Below are 18332 nucleotides of genomic sequence, written 5' to 3'. Positions count from 1 at the left end.
CAGCTTGAAAAGTTTGTTTGAAAAGAACTGTATAGGAGGAGTGGGAGTAGTCTGCGGAAACAAACAGTCTATGTATGTCCCTGACCAGGACAAGGAGTTCAAGTCCAAAGTCATGAAGCCTTTTAATAAAAGTGGAGGATCACTTAACCAAAAGCCAGTGGAAGGATCGCCATGTAATTTGTAATTAAAGTACATTCTGAAGAGCTGTGGTATACCTTCTGGGTTGGTCCCGGGAAAAGTGAATTAACTTCAAGATTTTGTAAGTTATGGAAACTCTTGGGAAAGGGACCAGGGAAGTAAAACTTAGAACTGAGTTTATAGCCTAAGTCTTTAAAGCTATTGTGTTTGCTTAGTTTGATTTCTCTTTATATACACAATAAAGCTGAGTTTTTTTGTTAAAAACATGTGAAATCATGTGGCGTAGTTCTGTGCGTTAATTGCTGGGCTTGTGAACATCTTCTTTAAACACTAATGGTCCCCAACAGGATCTTACTCCATAAATATATTACTTTTTCAGGACCAATCAAGTGTTTAGCAGTATTTATCAAGTTACCTTGCCATTAAAAAAAGTTACAAAAGTTGCATTCTGCTGAATGCAGTGTAAGAATTTTCACAGCAAAGCTATTGGTTTTCACAGCAAAACCAAATGCAAAAGTGAAGGTTTTGCCAAATCATGACTGCAATGGAGACTGCAGTATACGAGAACCGCCCCAGAACACCCCTATGAAGTAATGTAGGGCCCGATTCTCCCCAAAAATTTCAAAGTTAATTTGTGGCGGATTTTTCAGGGAGTTTCTCGCCAGCTCTACCGATGAGTTCCCCACCACTATTCAAAGACACTTAGTCACTTTTTTGGGCCCTGGGGAGTTTCTCACCGGTTTAGCCCACACAGAATTTTTTTCAGCACTTGGGAGCTGAACTCAGACATCGGGCCGCCATTTTGAAAGCTGTGAGCTTGTGGATCCCCCACATATTCACCCATGGGCAATATCACCCCCCCCCCCATTCACACATGGACACTAGCCCACATCCCCCAAGTGAGGAAGCCCCACCATGGGTACCTGGGGTTCCCCTCCAAGTGATGACACCCCACTATGGGGGTCCCCCCTCTTCAGCATGCCCCCCCCTTGTACCGGCCCTGGGCAGTGCCACCTTGGCACTTGGGCACCGTGCACTGTCACCCTGGTAGCGCTCCTGTTGACTTGGCAGTACCAGGGTGGCAGTGCCAAGGTGCCTGGAGAGCCACTGGATGCTGTTCCGCCTGGTCCACGTTTTGTTGGACCAGCACTGATTGCGCACGGCTGCAGCCTCCCTGGGGAAGCCGAAGAATCGAGGGAGGCCGCTGGAACCCGCGCAGGTACAGTAGCACAGTGGTTAGCACTGATGCTTCACAGCACCAGGGTCCCAGTTTTGATTCCCGGCTTGGGTCACTGTGCGGAGTCTGCACGTTCTCCCAGTGACTACGTGAGTTTCTTCCGGGTGCTCCGTTTTCCTCCCACAAGTCCCGAACGATGTGCTGTTAGGTAACTTGGGCACTCTGAATTCCCCCTCAGTGTACTCGAACAGGCGCCAGAGTGTGGCGACTAGGGGATTTTCACAGTAATTTCATTGCAGTGTTAATGTAAGCCTCTTGTGACAATAATAAAGATTATTAGATAGGTCGTAAGTAGGTTTACAACATACTTCCGCGAATGTCATTCGGTCCAGGGGTGTATTCCAGGAGGTTGATGAGTTAGCCTTTGACCATTTTTTAAAAAACAGAATTTAAACAAGAGAATTTGAAAGAAAAACACTTTTTAACTTTTCTTTTACTTCATGCCTTCTCAGCATTACAAATTATAAAATGTTTAGTTGCTGAGAAATTTAGGTCTGTTTCCTTTAGATAAATACACCATGTATGGAACTAAACTATGCTGAACAAGTGGACAACAATTTCCAACCATTGCTAAGACTTGGGAATATTATGATTAAAAAACTAAATTTGGATAAAATAAAAAGGGAGTTGATAAGGGCAGCACTCTGGAGAGATTTTGATATGCGAATTATCACATCAGTGAGAAAAGCAAGTGTTTACCTTTGTGACTAGGGGAAACCATAGGGTATAGAAGGGGTAACTTCAAAGTGGAGAGATAAGGTCATTGACACGTATATGCTAAAAACCAGATCCACAGGGCGGGTAACATCAAAGGGAAGGAATGATATGTAAAGCACAATAACGAGAGAAAAACACAGTGGCAGCTACCATCACAGTAACATGCAGCTGCAGAAACAATCACCCGAAAACAAGTTATTGCTGAACAGACAGCCAGTTAAGATCTGAAACGCGACCAGAGAAGATTGAGACGGCTTTCCCAAATGTGACAAAATAAAATGTACGTGATAATTAGTCGATCTCAGCAGGAGTAATGGCAAGGTTAGAACTGTTCAAAAACATGGGAGAGGAGGGTGAAGAGAGAGAAAAAGTTAAGTGGGGGCAGAATTGTATGGTGCCAAAGACTGAATATTGTGTTAACTTAGCCCATCTAGGCTCACATGAATAAATGCAGAAGACAGCATGAGAGAAACATTTCCATCATTTACCAATTGTTTCAAGCTTAAAAATAAAACATTTTGATTTGCTCAGTGGTCTTTGCTGGGTATAATGAAAACAGATTAGTGATAAAGAAACTTGAGTTTTAAATGATGATTAAATCAACTTCAATCCGATGTTATAAACGACATACTCTTCAAACAATTAAACTAACATACTCTAAGGCAAATTTGCTCATCTCGATCCTTTCCAAATACAGTCAACGAAAAGTCACAGTTAAGACTGAACACTTAAATCTCAATGTTAGAAATCGTGAAAATTAAATCCTTTACAAAAAACCTTTAGCCATATTATTCAACAAGGACAACCATTCATAGGACCATATTCAAATAATCATCCCTATCGTGTTCAATAGTTGCTTTCACTTAAAAAGGACAGGTTCAGTTTTTGTACATGTTATATACTTACTATAAAATGTTCTGCACCGTAAACCTATTAACTTCTCCTCTAAACAATAGCAGATGTCCATAACAAGAGCTTCCTGCCATCGTATAGAATGTTAACTCTTCTCTCCACACAAAAAGAAGTAAAATGAGAAGTGCAAACTCAGACCATGACTCTTCAACTATAACAGTTTAGCAAACAACAAGTCAAGTCACCGAGAAAGCTAGCAGTTTGCTGCTACCTACAATGTCAACAGATTGCTGGAACAAGGGAGACAGCTTAATGATGTGCATGGAGATGGATCCAACTGTATTCAGAATACAGATTTTCTTTTGCATTTAGGGCATTTACCCACATCAGAATCAGTATTGTTACAGAACCTATGAATGCTTTACAAGATCTTTAAAACAATCTCAGCATAAACTATGAACAAGCAATACAGCAATTAACAAAAACTGCACTATTACAACAGATTTGAAAAGAAGGTTTGTGACAGACGTGAGGAGCGGAGCTGGAAGAGAGACTGTGGACTGTGATTGGACAGCTGGAAAATGTATAAATGCTATAACTTTCTTTTTTACTGACGTGCATTGTAATTTACTTCTCTTCACATTGTTACAGAGTTCAAGTTATTGGTTGGGTTGATTGGCATTCTGTGTTGCGACGGTTATATCTTATTTTAGTGAATTGTATGGGTTGGATTGTTTTTGTTTTTTTCTTTCTCTGGGATTGGGTGGGAGGGGACGGTATACCTTGGCGGGGGGAGCCACCTGCGCTAGCTAACTAAAGTCGGCGAGTGAACGGAAATGAGGTGAGAGGAGGGCTGCGGACATTGGAGCCTGGTTAGCAGGTTTTGATGGGCTTACGAGGAGAGCGGGGGAGGGGGGGGGGGGGGGGGGGTTGATGCTGGGAGATGTTTTTTCAAGAGGAAATGTAGGGGGGGGTTTTGGGAGGGGCGGAAGGGGTTTGATGTTAATAATGGATAGGGGCGAGTCAGGTTCATGGGGGAGGGCCCGGTGGTATGATGATGGTGGATAAGAAGGGTGGGGGGGGGTGAGAGACCCCCAGTTAGGATAGTCACGTGGACCGTGAGGGGGTTAGGAGGTCCGGTCAAGAGGTCAAGGGTGCTGGCGCATCTTAAAAGTTTGAAAACCGATGTAGCAATGCTGCAGGAGACTCAGTGAGGGTGAAGGACCAGGTGAGACTTAAGAAGGGCTGGGTAAGTCAGGTGTTTCACTCTGGATTTGATGGAAGGGCTTGAGGGGTAGCGGTAATGGTCAGCAAAAGAGTACACTTCCAGATGGAGAAGATGGTGGCAGATCAGAGGGGTAGATATGTGATTGTGACAGGGGTGCTGGAGGGGAGGTTAGTGGCGCTGTTAAGTGTATACAGTCCCAATTTGGATGACGTGGGATTCGCAAAGGTGTTTGGGGCCATACCCGACTTGGACACACACAAACTGATAGTGGATGGGGACTGGAACTTGGTGCAGGAGCCAAGGTTGGACAGGCAATGGCCGCGCTCACTGGTCCCATCGGGGGTGGGGGGGGGGGGGGGGGGGGGGAGGCGAAGGTGTTGGCTGGGCTAATGGTGGAACTGGGAGAGGTAGACCCTTGGAGGTTTCTGCACCCGAGGGAACGGGAGTACTCGTTTTTCTCAGCAGTCCATAAGGTATACTCGCGGATCGACTTTTTCGTGGTGGGGAAGGCTTCGCTGGCTGGGTTAAGGGGTCGGAATACTCGGCAATTGCAGTGTCAGATCATGCTCCGCATTGGGTGGATATGGTACTGGAGAAGGGGGCTAGCACAGAGGTCGGGGTGGAAATTAGATGTGGGACTTTTGGGGGACCAAGGGCTCTGTGGCAAAATTGAAAAGGTAATTGAGGAATATGTAGGTTTCAACTGTACGGGTGAGGTGTTGAAGGCAGTTGTTTGAGAGGCTCTAAAGGCGGTGGTGAGGGGTGAGGTGATTTTGTTTAAGGCCAGGGTGGACAAAGAGGAGAGGTTGGAGCGGCAGAGGGTAATAGATGAGATGTTGGAGGTAGATAGGAGTAATGCAGAAGATGGGAACCCAGTGAAGCTGGAAAAAAGGAAGGAATTACAGGCGAGCTTTGACTGACTATCTACCAGGAAGGCGGTGCGCCAACTGAGACGAGCAAGGGGTGCAGTTTACGAACATGGAGATAAGAACATGGAGATGTTAGCAGGTCAGCTCCAGAGGAAGGCAGCGGTAAGGGAAATTGTTCAGGTGAGGGATAGGGCAGGGAAGTTGGTGGTGGCTCCGGAACTGATTAACAAGGTTTTTGAAGAATTATATAAGAGGTTGTACAGGACAGAGCCACCTGGGGGAGACCATGAGATGCAGGAATTTCTTGATGGGTTGGAGTACCCAAGGTTAGGGGAGGGCTACATTAGAAGGAGCGATAGTGGAGCAGGAGATAAAGGATGCGATTGGGAGGATGCAGTCAGGGAAGGTGGCAGGGCCGGATGGGTTTCCGGTGGATTATAAAAAATTCAAGGATAAGCTGGCACCCCTGATGGTGGGGATGTTTGAAGAGGCGATAGGGAAGGTGGTGTTGCCACAAACTTTGGGGCAGGCATCGATTTCACTGTTGCTAAAAAAAGATAAAGATTTGACGGAGTGTTGGTCGTATAGGCCCATATCACTTCTGAATGCGGACGCAAAAGTATTGTCAAAGGTACTGGCGGGTAGGCTGGAGGAGTGCTTCCCGAAGGTGATACGTGAAGATCAGAAGGGGTTCGTGAGAGGGAGGCAGCTCGTTTGACCGGGTAGAATGGGGGTACTTGATGGCAGTTCTGGAGCAGTTTGGGATTGGACCAAGATTTGTGAACTGGGTAAAGCTACTATACAAGGAGCCGAGGGCGACTGTCCGCACAAACAACATCAGCTCGAGATACGTTTCTCTCCACCGTGGGACTAGGCAGGGATGTCCTATGCCCCCCCCTGCTGTTTGCACTCGTGATTGAGCCGTTGGCCATCGCATTAAGAAGTTCGGGGGTATGGAAAGGAATAGTGCGGGAGGGGATAGAGCATAGGGTGTCCTTATATACCGCTGTTATATGTGTCAGAACCGAGTGTGTCGATAGGGGGAATATTGGAGCTGTTTGGGTCTTTCACGGGTTACAAACTAAATCTAGACAAGAGTGAATATTTTGTGGTGTCTCGGCCGGGGGTGGGGGCAGGGGTGGGGGGGCTGCCATTCCGTAGGGCAGGGACTCACTTTAGGTACCTGGGGGTGCAGGTTGCCCGGGAGTGGGAGGGGCTCTGCAGGTACAACATTTCTCGTTTGGTGGGGAGAGTGAAAGCTGATCTGGCGAGGTGGGATGGTCTCCCTCTGTCACTGGCGGGTTGGGTCCAGGCGATTAAAATGAACGTGTTACCGCGATTTCTGTTTATTTTTCAATGCCAGCCGATTTTCCTGCCAAAGGCTTTTTTCAGAGAGATTGTGGGAAGGATTACGTCGTTTATATGGGGAGGGAAGGTGACCAGAGTTAGAAAGGTGCTACTACAGGGGGGAAGGCCGGCAGGGGGTTTGGATCTTCTGAACCTGATGTATTATTACTGGGCGGCGAATGTGGAGAAGGTGCGGAGCTGGGTCAGAGGGGTTGATTCCCAGTAGGTCAGAATGGAGGAGAGTTTGTGCAGGGGGTCGGGATTGAAAGCACTAGCAACAGCGCCGCTCCCGATAGCCCCGGGGAAATACTCAGGGAGTCCGGTAAGAATAGCTTCATTGAGAATTTTGAGGCAGTTTCGCCAACACTTTGGGCTGGGGGCAGGGTCAAGGGAAATGCCGATTTGGGGGAACCACAGATTTGAGCCTGGGAGGTGGGATGGAAATTTTCAGAAATGGGAGGAGAAGGGGATTAAGACACTAAAAGATCTGTTTCTAAGGGGTCGGTTTGCAGGATTGAAGGAGCTGGAAGCAAAGCATGGGCTGGAGCAGGGGGAAATGTTCAGATACATGCAGGTTCGAGATTTTGCCAGAAAGGAGATACACAGCTTCCCAGTGGAGCTGGCCTCCACATTGCTGGAGGTGGTGCTGACAACAGGGGGACTGGAGAAGGGGGTAATTTCAGCAGTTTACGGAGCTATTTTGGAAGAGGAGAAGGCACCACTGGAAGGGATCAAAGCAAAGTGGGAGGAAGAGTTGGGAGAGGATATGGAGGAAGGGTTCTGGTGTGAGGTGCTCCGTAGAGTGAATGCCTCCACCTAGTGCGCGAGGTTGGGGCTGATATAGCTGAAGGTGGTATACAGAGCACACCTCACGAGGGCGAGGATGAGTCAATTCTTTGAAAGAGTAGAAGATGTGTGTGAGCGTTGGGGGGGGGGGGGGGGGCTAATCATGTTCTTATGTTTTGGTCCTGTCCAAAGCTAGAGGATTACTGGAAGGTTTTTAGGGTAATTTCTAAAGTGGTGCACGTGAAACTGGACCCGGGGACCAGCCAGGGTTGGAAAGGGGTGCGGAGGCAGATGTTGTAGTCTTTGCCTCGTTGATCGCCCGAAGGCGGATCCTGATAGGTGTGCCCTGGCGTGGTGGGGGTACCTGTTGGAATTCTTGACTCTTGAGAAGGTTAATAGGTTCGAGAGCAACCTCTCCACCCTGTGCCCTGGCGTGGCGGGGGGACCTGTTGGAATTCTTGACTCTTGAGAAGGTTAGGTTTGAACTAAGGGGAAGGATGGAAGGGTTCTACAATTCATGGGCATTATTCATTATGCACTTTCAAGAACTGGATAACATCGAACATTAGTTGGGGCGGGTGGGTGGGAGTGATGGGGGGAGGGGGGGCTGTGTGTGTTAATGGCGACTATGGGTGATCCCCAATTCCTTTTTGTCATTTGTTTGTGTGAACATGCGGGCTAAAGTTTGGGGTTTGGTGGGAGGATGGGGTCGTTGTTATTGATATGGGGATTGACATATTTGTTACTGATTATTGTTTATTGTTGGTGGATGTAAATTTGGGAGAAAATGTGAAAAAGGAGAATAAAAATATTTAAAACAAGAGATTTGAAGTGAGTATTGTTCTCATGTGTAATAAGGACACCAAGTTTTCTACTTAGTTCTACAGAATCCTCATCTCCTGACATTCCCTAATGATCCTTTTTGTGCAAAATTGGATGCTGGACTGCATTTTCCACTATCCTTGCTGTCTCATTGAAGGACACCATTAAAATAGAGGCTGCATTTCTAGCAATTTTGTCAGCCACTTTGGACTCTGCAACAGTTAGCTCCAAACAGGTAATAAATACCCATTTATTTTTTTTAAAACTGGGACTTTCGATGGCAACCTCGAGAAGGAGGTTGGACGCAAGATAGCTCCCTCTTGGGTTTTGGGGCCTTTTAACCCTGGTGAACAGATTTGTCCTATTGGAAAGAATGATGAGCGCGTTTTCCTGTCTGAGGAACTGAGCAAGGAACGGAGTCCTGCGGGATAGAAAATGGGAGAGGACAGCTTGATGGCTGGGGCTGCACCTATTATAGTGGACACGCTGATGGAGGTAATGGCTGTCGAATCTGCAAGGAGGTTTTGAGAAGCAACGGAAGGAGATACTGGAAATCCTCAAAATGTCTGCGGATGACGCATTGGTCCCAATAAATTGCGATTGGGTAAGACCTCGGAGACAGTGCCAACATATGGTGAGGTGTTGAAGGAGGAAATGCTGTAGCGACATAGCGATCAGTTGCCCTTGCTGGATGCTGAGCTGTGGAGGGTGGAGGAAAGGAACTAGGGCCTGGAGAATAAGTCGAGGCGGCAGAACCTCAGCATTGTGGGGATGCCCGAGGGGGTGGAGGGTCCACGGCCAACTGAGTGATGATAGCATGTTTTCACAGCTATTGGACAGAGGAGAGGGTCCTGAAGTAGGCCAAGGAGAATCAGGTGGTACGATGGTAAAGCAGCAGTATTCAAAATTACCAAGATGTCGCAGCACAATTAACAAGGAGGCGGGCAGTCTTTAACAAAGCAAAGTCAGTGCTTTTCAAGAGTGGTATGTGATTTGGTGTGGTTTACCTGGCAAGGTTGAGGATTTCTTCGAGACTGCAGAGGAAGTAGAGGCTTTTATTAAAACGCAAGTGCTTGGCCTGAACTAAGTGCGTTTGAAAGGGGACTTTGCAGATGGCTGGGACGGGTTTGTGTGGGGACGTTGATATAAAAATGTGTGGTTTTTCTTATTTCTCCCTTGTTCACCTTTTTCCTTTTTATTTTTTGTACAAGTGTTGCTGTTAATTGAAATTGGTGCGTTATTGGGGCTTTTTCTTTTTATTATTATATTTTCTCTTTTTGGTGGGTGTTCGTGGTTTGGAGGGAAGGGGAGGGGTGTTTAGTAGACCCAGGGTCGAAGGAGGGGGTGGGGGAGTTTCGGCTCTTGGTGTGGTGGTTTGCGTTTTGGTTTCTTTGGGTGGTATGGGCTCTGGCTGGAAGGCTATCTCGCTAGCAGACTGAATTTGGCTAGCGAACGGGAGCGAGGTGGGGAGGAGAGGCTGTGGCTTGCTGGACCTGTTTAGGCAGTTTCAATGAGCCTAGAAGGTGTGAATGGGATGGAGGAGAGAGGTGTTGATTCGAGAGGAAGTGGGTCGGGAATTTTTGGGAGAAGAGGGATGGGATAAAGTTCTGACGATGACTGTGGATTGTTCTTTGTTCCATTGGGTGGGTGGAACTGGGTGCCATCTTTGGCGGGCTCTGGTTTCGGAAACATGGGGCATGGAGGAGAGAACGCCTTGCGATGGAAATGGCTGACTTGAAGGGGGGGGGGCGGGAAAAGAGAACCCCAATTTGTTTGGTAACATGGAATATCCGGAGTTTCGGAGGCCCAGTGAAGCGAGTGAAAGTTTGGGGGGGGGGGGGGGGGGGGAGAAGGAGAGAGAGAGACAGAGACAGAGTGAATGAGTGAGTGAGTGAGTGTGAGAGAGAGAGAGAGAGAGAGAGAGGACGTGGATCCGTGCCAGTTCTTGCACCCTGGGGGTAGGGAATTCTCCTTTTTGTACAATGTGTACAATTTTGCACATCGACATTTTTATGATGGGGAGGTCTCTACTGTCAGGGGTGAGGAAAGCAAAATATTCTGCAATTGTGATTTCAGATCACACTGTGCACTGGTGGATGTGGTTTTGGAGATGGGGCCAGCTGGCGTGGAGTTCGTATGTGGGGCTGTTAGCGGATTTGGGATTTTGTATGAAGGTGGCTAGGGTGATTGAGGAGTGTGAGGAGTTTAACAAGAATGGGGAGGTGACATCCTTGGTGCTGTGGGAGGACCTGAAGGCGGTGGAGAGAGGGGAGATAATCTCGCATAAGGTGCAGGTGAATAGTGAGTTGAGGGAGAATTTGATTTGATTTATTGTCACATGTACCGAAGTACAGTGACAAGTATTTTTTCTGCGGCCGAGGGAACGTACACAGTACGTACATAGTAGGCAAAAGAATAATCAACAGAGAACATTGACAAATGGTACATCGATAAACAGTTAACGGTTAGAGGTAGGTAGAAGTTACTCTAATGACCCCATGCCAGAACCTCTCGTTAGTAGAATGAAGTTGTAGATGCAACTTGATCTATTATCTCCTGAATAGGCGGTGCATCAACTTTTTTTCATATTCATGGGACGTGGGCTTTGCATTTATTGCCCATCCACAATTGCCCTTGAGGGGCAGTTAAAAGTCAACCACATTGCTGTGGGTCTGGAGTCACATGTAGGCCAGTCCAGGCAAGGATGGCAGATTTCATTTCCTAAAGGACATTAGTAAACCAGATGGGTTTTTATGACAACCGACATGGTCCTCACCAGACTTCTAATTCCATTAAAAAAAAAAAAAATTTAATTCAAATTTCACCATCTGCAGTGACGGGATTCAAACCCAGGTCCCTAGAATATTACCCTGGTTCTCTGGTTTACTAGTCCAGTTACAATACCACTATGCCACCATCTCCCCTAGACTGCTGCTCGAGGTTGGCAATGTACGAATATGGGGAGAAGGCCAATATTCTCTTGGCCGGTCAGCTGAGGCGGATGGTGGCCTTCTAAGAGATTGTTTAGATTCAGGTGGTGGATGAGTGTCTGCGCCGGATAAAGTTAACAGGGCGTTTGAGGCGTTTTATAGAAATCCTCATAGACCTGGGGAGGATTTGGAAAGTCGGTATTTTATGGAGGGGCTGGAGTCCCTAAGGCGGACGAAGAGGACCAGGAAGTATTGGATGTGCCACTGGGGGTGAAAGAGGTCTGAACAGCTACTTGGCAAATGCAGACTTGTAAGGCGCCGGGTTTGGATAGATGCTGACAGAATTTCATATAAAATTAGCAGGTCGACTGGCAGTTATTGGTGGAGATGTTTGAGGATTCAGTACCACAGGGTCTCTTCCAGAGACAACGACGCAAGCGTCCATCTCACTTCTGCTACAAAAGGATAAGGACCCAGTCGAGTATGGGTTGTACTGCCTGGTTTCTTTATTAAAAGTGGATGCTAAGATCTTGGGTAAGGTCTTCATGCTGAGGTTGGAGGACTGTCTCCCTCAGGTTATTGGGGAGTATCAGACGGGATTCATGAAGGGTCGGTGGCTATCAGCTAACTTGAGGTGGCTTTTGAACGTGATATTGCCCTCGGCAGAAGGGAGAGAGTAGGAGGTTAATGTTGCATTGGATGCAGAGAAGGCCTTTGATAGAGTAGAATGGGGGTATTTGTTTGCGGTGTTGGAGTGTTCTGGGATTGGGTCTAAATTTTGTGTCGTAGGCTTGATTGTTATACAAGGAACCCAAGGCCAGTGTCCGTACAAATGACACAAGTTCGGAACACTTTCAGCTGAACAGGGGAACAGGGCAGGAGTGCCCTATGTCACCCCTCATTTATGTTGGCAATTAAGCCTTTGGCCATTGCCCTGAGTGCTTCGGCTCATTGGAAAGGGAATAGGAGTGGAATGGACCACAGGGTGTTCTTTTTTGGGAAATGTTTTTATTATAATTTTTAACAGTTTTTATGCAAAGCATAAAATAACACGGAACAACAACCAAACAGTAAGAACCCCCCCCACTTCTCCTTACAACACTATAATCTCACCACTGAACACCCGCCCCCCCCCCCCCCCCCCAACCAACAGTGACGAACCTTTAAAGTAAATTATAAATGGCCGCCATCTACAGTAAAACCATTCCACCGACCCTCTCATGGTAAACTTGACCTTTTCGAGGTGCAAAAACTCCTAGTCATCCAGCCACACCGAGTCGCTTGGTGTAGTCGACCTCCAGCCCTAGAGGACCGGCAACTCGCCACGAGCAAGGCAAAAGCCAGGATGTCTGCACTCGCACCCAGCTGGAGATCCGGCACATCCAAAACCCCAAATATTGCCACCATATGTGTACATGGTGCGCTGTCCCCACGAGCACCGATTACCGCTGTCCTCCATCCCATCAAAAATCCAATTCATTCTAGCAATCGTGGGGTGTGCTCGAAACACTACCTTTAACTGGATGAGACTCAGCCTCGCACAGGACGAGATCTGCTTGTTACGTGAATTGGACATTCCGAATTCCCCCTCAGTGAACCTGAACAGGCGCCGCAGTGTGGCAACTCGGGGATTTTCACAGTAACTTAATTGCAGTGTAATGTAAGCCGATGTATGACACTAATAAAGATCATTATTATAACCTTCCCTACCAGACTCGTGTATTTCAACCTCCATTTTCCCCAGTCCCTTGCTATCTGGACCCCCAAATACCCAAAAATGACTTCCTGCTAGCCGGAACAGCAAACCCACCCAATGCTCCGCTCCACCCTGGTGCCCTAACCAAGTATTCGCTCTTTCCAACATTTAGCGTATAGCCAGAAAATACCCCAAAGTGCTACAAAATTCCCGTGTTTCCCCAACATATAACAGCAAATCGTCAGCGTATAGCGAGACCCTATGTTCCGCCCCTCCTCTAACTATTCCTTCCCAAGCTTTTGAAATCCTCAGCACCATGGTTAGTGGCTCTATTCATCACATAAACAACAAGGGGGACATCGCACATCCCTGCCTGGCACCCCTGTATAGAAGCAGGGGCTCAGACGTCACTCTGTTAGTGCAAACACTGCCAAATGGGGCTGCATACAATAGCCATACCCACGCTACGAAGCCCGGTCCAAACCCAAATTTCTCTAGTGTCGCGAACAGATAGTCTCAGTCTACCTGGTCAAACAGTTTATCTGCATCAAGCGAAATTATGATCTCCGGAACAAGCTCCCCATCCTGTGCCCTAATCTAGACAATCCCCTTCTCTGCCTCCAGTTTCATCAATTGATATGCCAAGAGCCGAATTGCCTTCTCCCCATACTTTTACATTGCCCTTTTAGTTCGCTTCAACTGTCTCACCACCCCAGCCGTAGAGTTCAAATCGGCCTGTGTTTGCAGTTTTTTTTCTTTCTGCTAATATCTCTGGGGATGGACTGTTCACATACCTGCAATCAACCTCTATAATATCGTCTACCAGTGTTTAAGCGCTCCTACTTTACCTCCGCATCTACATGGGCCTTGAAAGATATCATTTCTTGCCTAATTACTACTTTCAGCACCTGGAACACAGGGTGCCGTTGTATGCTGATGATCATTTTTTTGTGTGTGGCGGATCTGATCCCCACTGTGGGCGTCGCTGAAGCGTTTTGGGGCTTTTTCAGGGTATAAATTGAATTGGGAGGGAAGTGAGTTTTTTCCGGTCATTCTGTCGGGGAGGCGAGCTGATCAGGGTGGGTGTTACGGTTCCACTTAACGGGTTCCCATTTTAAATATCTGGGGGTGCAGGTGGCTCGGGATTGGGCCCGGGTTCGGAAGCTGAATTTTACAAGTTTGTTGAGCAGGGTTAAGGCTGCAGAGGAGGGATAGTCTCCCTCTATCTTTGGCGGGTAGAATTCAGTCGGTAAAGGTGAATGTGCTGCCCGGATTTCTCTTTCGTTTTCAGTGTTTGCTGGTTTTTCTGCCAAAATCCTTTTTTGGTGACAGAGGAAAAATTGATTTTGTCCTTTATTTGGGCGAGCAAAGTGGCTAGGATTCCGAAGACAGTCCTTCAGAAAGACCGGCAGTCAGGGAGCTTGGCGTTGCTGAGCTTGACATATTACTCGTGGCAGAAAATGCAAAGATGTCGGGGTGACGGGGGGATCCTGAGGCTGTATGGGTACAGATGGATTCAGGGATCAGGGCTAATGGTGTTAGTGATGACCTCACTGCCGTTTTCTCTGAGGAAGTAGTCAGTGGTCTCCACACAGAGGAGATGGAGACAGTTTTGGCAGCACTATAAATTGGAGGCACATCGAAGCTGACCCCGATCTATACGAACCACGTGTTTGAGCCAGCAAGGTTCGATGTTAGGTTTAGGGATGGGAGAAGGGGGTGGAACGGAGGAGGGACTTGTTTTGAAGGGGCGATTTGCGTAGAGGTGTTGTCAGAGAAATTTCAGTTTTCACAGGCAGATACTTTTAGGTACTTACGAGTTCTCAATTTCGCGAAAAAGGTCTATCTGGCATTCCTGGTGGTGCCGCTGTCCTTGGTGTTGGAGAGGGTGTTGTCACTGGCAGGGATGGAAGAAGGGAGCACATTGGAGATTTAGGGTAGGATTATGGTGGAAGATGCAGTGTCAGTGGAGGAAATTAAAACTAAGTGGGAGGAGGAGTTGGGGTTGGACCTGGAGGATGGTGTATGGTGCAAGGCTCTGCGTAGCGTGAATGCAACGTTATCCTGTGCGAGGTTAGGGTTGATAAAGTTGAAGGTAGTACAGAGGGCCCAATTGATCAAATTCAGGATGAGAAGGTTATTTGCGTGAGTGGAGGATGAAAATGAGCGATGTCGAAGGGGTGTGGCTAACCACGTGCACATGTTCTGGTCATATCCTAAACTCGCGGGAATCTGAGTCTCCTCTTTGACACTATGTCAGCAATTCTACAAATTGAACTGAAGCCCTGTCCCTTGGGGGCCATATTTGGGGTATCAGACCTGCCGTAGCAGCAGATAGGGGTGAGTTCCAGAGGTTTTTGTTATTGTTTCATGTTTATGTATAAAATTGAAAAATTTGAATAAAAATATATATATTTTTTTTAAAACTGCACTGCTGAATGGCCTCCTTCTGCACTGTAAATTCTATGATTTCTGTGATTAACTTCAAAACGTGGAGAGATAAGGGAATTGGCACATATATGCCAAAAACCTGATCCACAGGGTGGGCAACATTGAAGGGAAAGAATTACATATTCATAAAATACCGGAGAAGGTGACACCTGTAGCAGTAGCTACCATCACAGCCCCACCCAGTCACAGAAAACAGTCCCCCCTGAAAACAAGTTATTGCTAAAATGACAGCCAGTTAAAATCCAAAACTATCTGCTGCATTTAACTTCCCGGTACATATTGTTGGATGTTGTATGGGGACATTGTAGAGTTCAGGAAACATAGGTATTTGGGAACAAAGGGGTAACCTCATATAATACCATGTGCATAGCCATCACTGTAGTTAAGTGTACTGTTGTAGTATGTCGTTCTTGTCATGTGTTTTTCTTTTAAGTTAACAAATACTCGTTATTAATTGATCACAAAATTACTGGACTATTCCTCCCTGGTTTGCATATATTCTCTTCCTGTATACTAAATTGAATATATATACCACTAAGAACTGGTGTTCCAAGTTACCATTCTGGGTTTCGGGATAGCCTCACATTAAACATCAACAGTATGTTTCTTCAGCATCTCCTTGACAGAGAATTTCCCTAAATGCAGGAGTTTCAGCATTTCTCCTCATTTCCTTGGCTTCCCAAGCTAAATGCAACATTTTCCATTTTTTCCCATAAGAAATATTGTAAAATTGGTTTGAAAATCCATGATAAAGGTTTGCATGAGACACTGTCAAAAATCGATTTTCTATTCCTGAGGTCACCCAAAGTTTGAAACCTCAGCACACATTACTCCATCTTTAATTTTTGTAATGTTTTGTTTGCCTATGAAATGTCTTTTAAGCTTTGGATATTCCATTACAGTACTTAGTTCCAAGACATTAAAACTTGCATCCAGCCTCTGTGTGCGCAGCCAATTCAATTGTCTACCTAGACTTCAAAACTATTGACTTACATTTTCAAGAAAACATTGCTGAAAAGGTCAATTTTAAATGACCTTTCCCACTGTGGGTGAATCCATTCTGGTCCCGGTCTCCAAAGGATTGGGTTGGATTTGTTTATTGTCATGTGTACCGAGGTACAGTGAAAAGTATTTTTCTGCGAGCAGCTCAACAGATCATTAAGTACATGGGAAGAAAAGGGAATAAAAGAAAATACATAATAGGGCAACACAAGGCATACAATGTAACTACATCAGCACCGGCATCGGATGAAGCATACAGGGTGTAGTGTTAATGAGGTCAGTCCATAAGAGGGTCGTTTAGGAGTCTGACAACAGGGGGGGGAGCTGTTTTTGAATCTGTTCATGCGTGATCTCAGACTTCTGTATCTCCTGCCCGATGGAAGAAGTTGGAAAAGTGAGTAAGCCGGGTGGGAGGGGTCTTTGATTATGCTGCCCGCTTTCCCCAGGCAGCGGGAGGTGTAGATGGAGTCAATGGATGGGAGGCAGGTTCGTGTGATGGACTGGGCGGTGTTCTCTGAAGTTTCTTGCGGTCCTGGGCCGAGCAGTTGCCATACCAGACTGTGATGCAGCCAGATAGGATGCTTTCTATGGTGCATCTGTAAAAGTTGGTAAGGGTTAATGTGGACATGCCAAAATTTCCTTAGTTTCCTGAGGAAGAAAAGGCGCTGTTGTGCTTTCTTGGTGGTAGCGCGACGTGGGTGGACGAGGACAGATTTTTGGAGATGTGCACCCTAGGAATTTGAAACTGCTAACCATCTCCACCTCGGCCCCATTGATGCTGACAGGGGTGTGTACAATACTTTGCTTCCTGAAGTCAATGACCAGCTCTTTAATTTTGCTGGCATTGAGGGATAGATTGATGTCGCTGCACCACTCCACCAGGATCTCAATCTCCCTCCTGTATTCTGACTCGTCGTTATTCGAGTTCCGGCCCACTATGGTCTTATCGTCAGCAAACGTGTAGATGGAGTTGGAACCAAATTTTGCCACGCAGTCGTGTGTGAACAGTAAGTAGAGTAGGGGGCTAAGTACGCAGCCTTGCGGGGCCCCGGTACTGAGGACTATTGTGGAGGTGTTGTTGTTGTTCATTCTTACTGAATGTGATCTGCTGGTCAGAAAATCGAGGATCCAGTTGCAGAGTGGGGAGCCAAGTCCCAGGTTTTGGAGCTTTGATATGAGCTTGGCTGGGGTTAAGGTGTTGAAGGCAGAGCTGTAGTCAATAAATAGGAGTCTGGTGTAGGAGTCCGTGTTGGCAAGATGCTCTAGGGATGAGTGTAGGGCCAGGGAAATGGCGTCTGCTGTGGACCGGTTGCGACGGTATGTGAATTGCAGTGGATCAAGGCGTTCTGAGAGTATGGAGGTGATGCGCCTCATGATCAACCTCGCGAAGCACTGCATTACGACTGAAGTCAGGGCCACCGGATGGTAGCCATTGAGGCACGTTGCCTGGTTCTTCTATGGCACCGGTATGATGGTGGTCCTCTTGAAGCAGGTGGGGACCTCGGAGTGGAGTAGGGACAGGTTAAAGATGTCCGCGAACACCTCTGCCAGCTGGTCCGCGCAGGCTCTGAGTGCACGACCAGGGATACCGTCTGGGCCCATCACCTTCCGAGGGTTCACTTTCAGGAAGGCCGATCTGACTTCGGAAGCTGTGATGGTGGGTATGGGTGAGTTATTGGCTGCTGGGGCACTCGACAGCGGATTGTTGGTTCCCTGCTCGAACTGAGCATAGCATGCATTGAGTTCATTGGGGAGGGGTGCACTGCTGCTGGAGATACTGCTCGGCTTTGTTTTGTAGCCCGTTATGTTGTTCAATCCTTGCCACAATCACCGAGAGTCTGTCTGTGACTCTAGCTTGGTTTGATATTCTCTCTTGGCATCTCGGATGGCTTTGCGGAGGTCGTACCTGGATTTCATATATAGGTCAGGGCCGTCTGACTTGAACGCCTCAGATCTGTCCTTCAGTAGGGAGTCAATCTCGCGATTGAGTCATGGTTTCCAGTTGGAGAACGTACGGGCTGCTTTCTTTGGCACGCAGTCGTCCACACATTTGCAGATGAAGTCTGTGACGGTGGTGGCATACTCATTTAAGTTGGTCGTTGAGTTCTTAAATATGGACCAGTCCACTGTCTCGAAGCAGTCACTTAAGAGTTCTTCTGTTTCCTCGGACCAGCACTGCACGACCTTCTTAGCTGAATTCTCCCGCTTGAGTTTCTGTTTGTATGCCGGGAGAAGGAGCACCGTCTTATTGGTGCCC

The 18332-nt window shown here is 47.1% G+C and overlaps 1 protein-coding gene across 5 annotated transcripts in view; it reads right to left on the bottom strand.

The window, feature by feature from the left end:
* prkcz (protein kinase C, zeta) overlaps positions 1–18332 on the bottom strand; it is a 741785-nt gene that overhangs the window by 461105 nt on the left and 262348 nt on the right. Inside the window, exon 1 of one of the 5 annotated variants that reach the window (XM_072478048.1) lies at positions 2999–3088. The exons of the other annotated variants lie outside the window; for them this stretch is intronic. Within the exon in view, the coding sequence (XP_072334149.1) occupies positions 2999–3059 (61 nt within the window). The 5' untranslated portion in view covers positions 3060–3088. Of the gene's footprint in view, positions 1–2998; positions 3089–18332 lie in introns of those variants that run through there. 5 annotated transcript variants of the gene reach the window in all.

Source organism: Scyliorhinus torazame, chromosome 16, assembly GCF_047496885.1.
Source record: "Scyliorhinus torazame isolate Kashiwa2021f chromosome 16, sScyTor2.1, whole genome shotgun sequence".
In the NCBI taxonomy this organism is placed as follows: domain Eukaryota; kingdom Metazoa; phylum Chordata; class Chondrichthyes; order Carcharhiniformes; family Scyliorhinidae; genus Scyliorhinus; species Scyliorhinus torazame.
The sequence above is the reverse complement of the archived record's forward strand: the minus strand, read 5'-3'. Positions and strand labels throughout refer to the sequence as shown.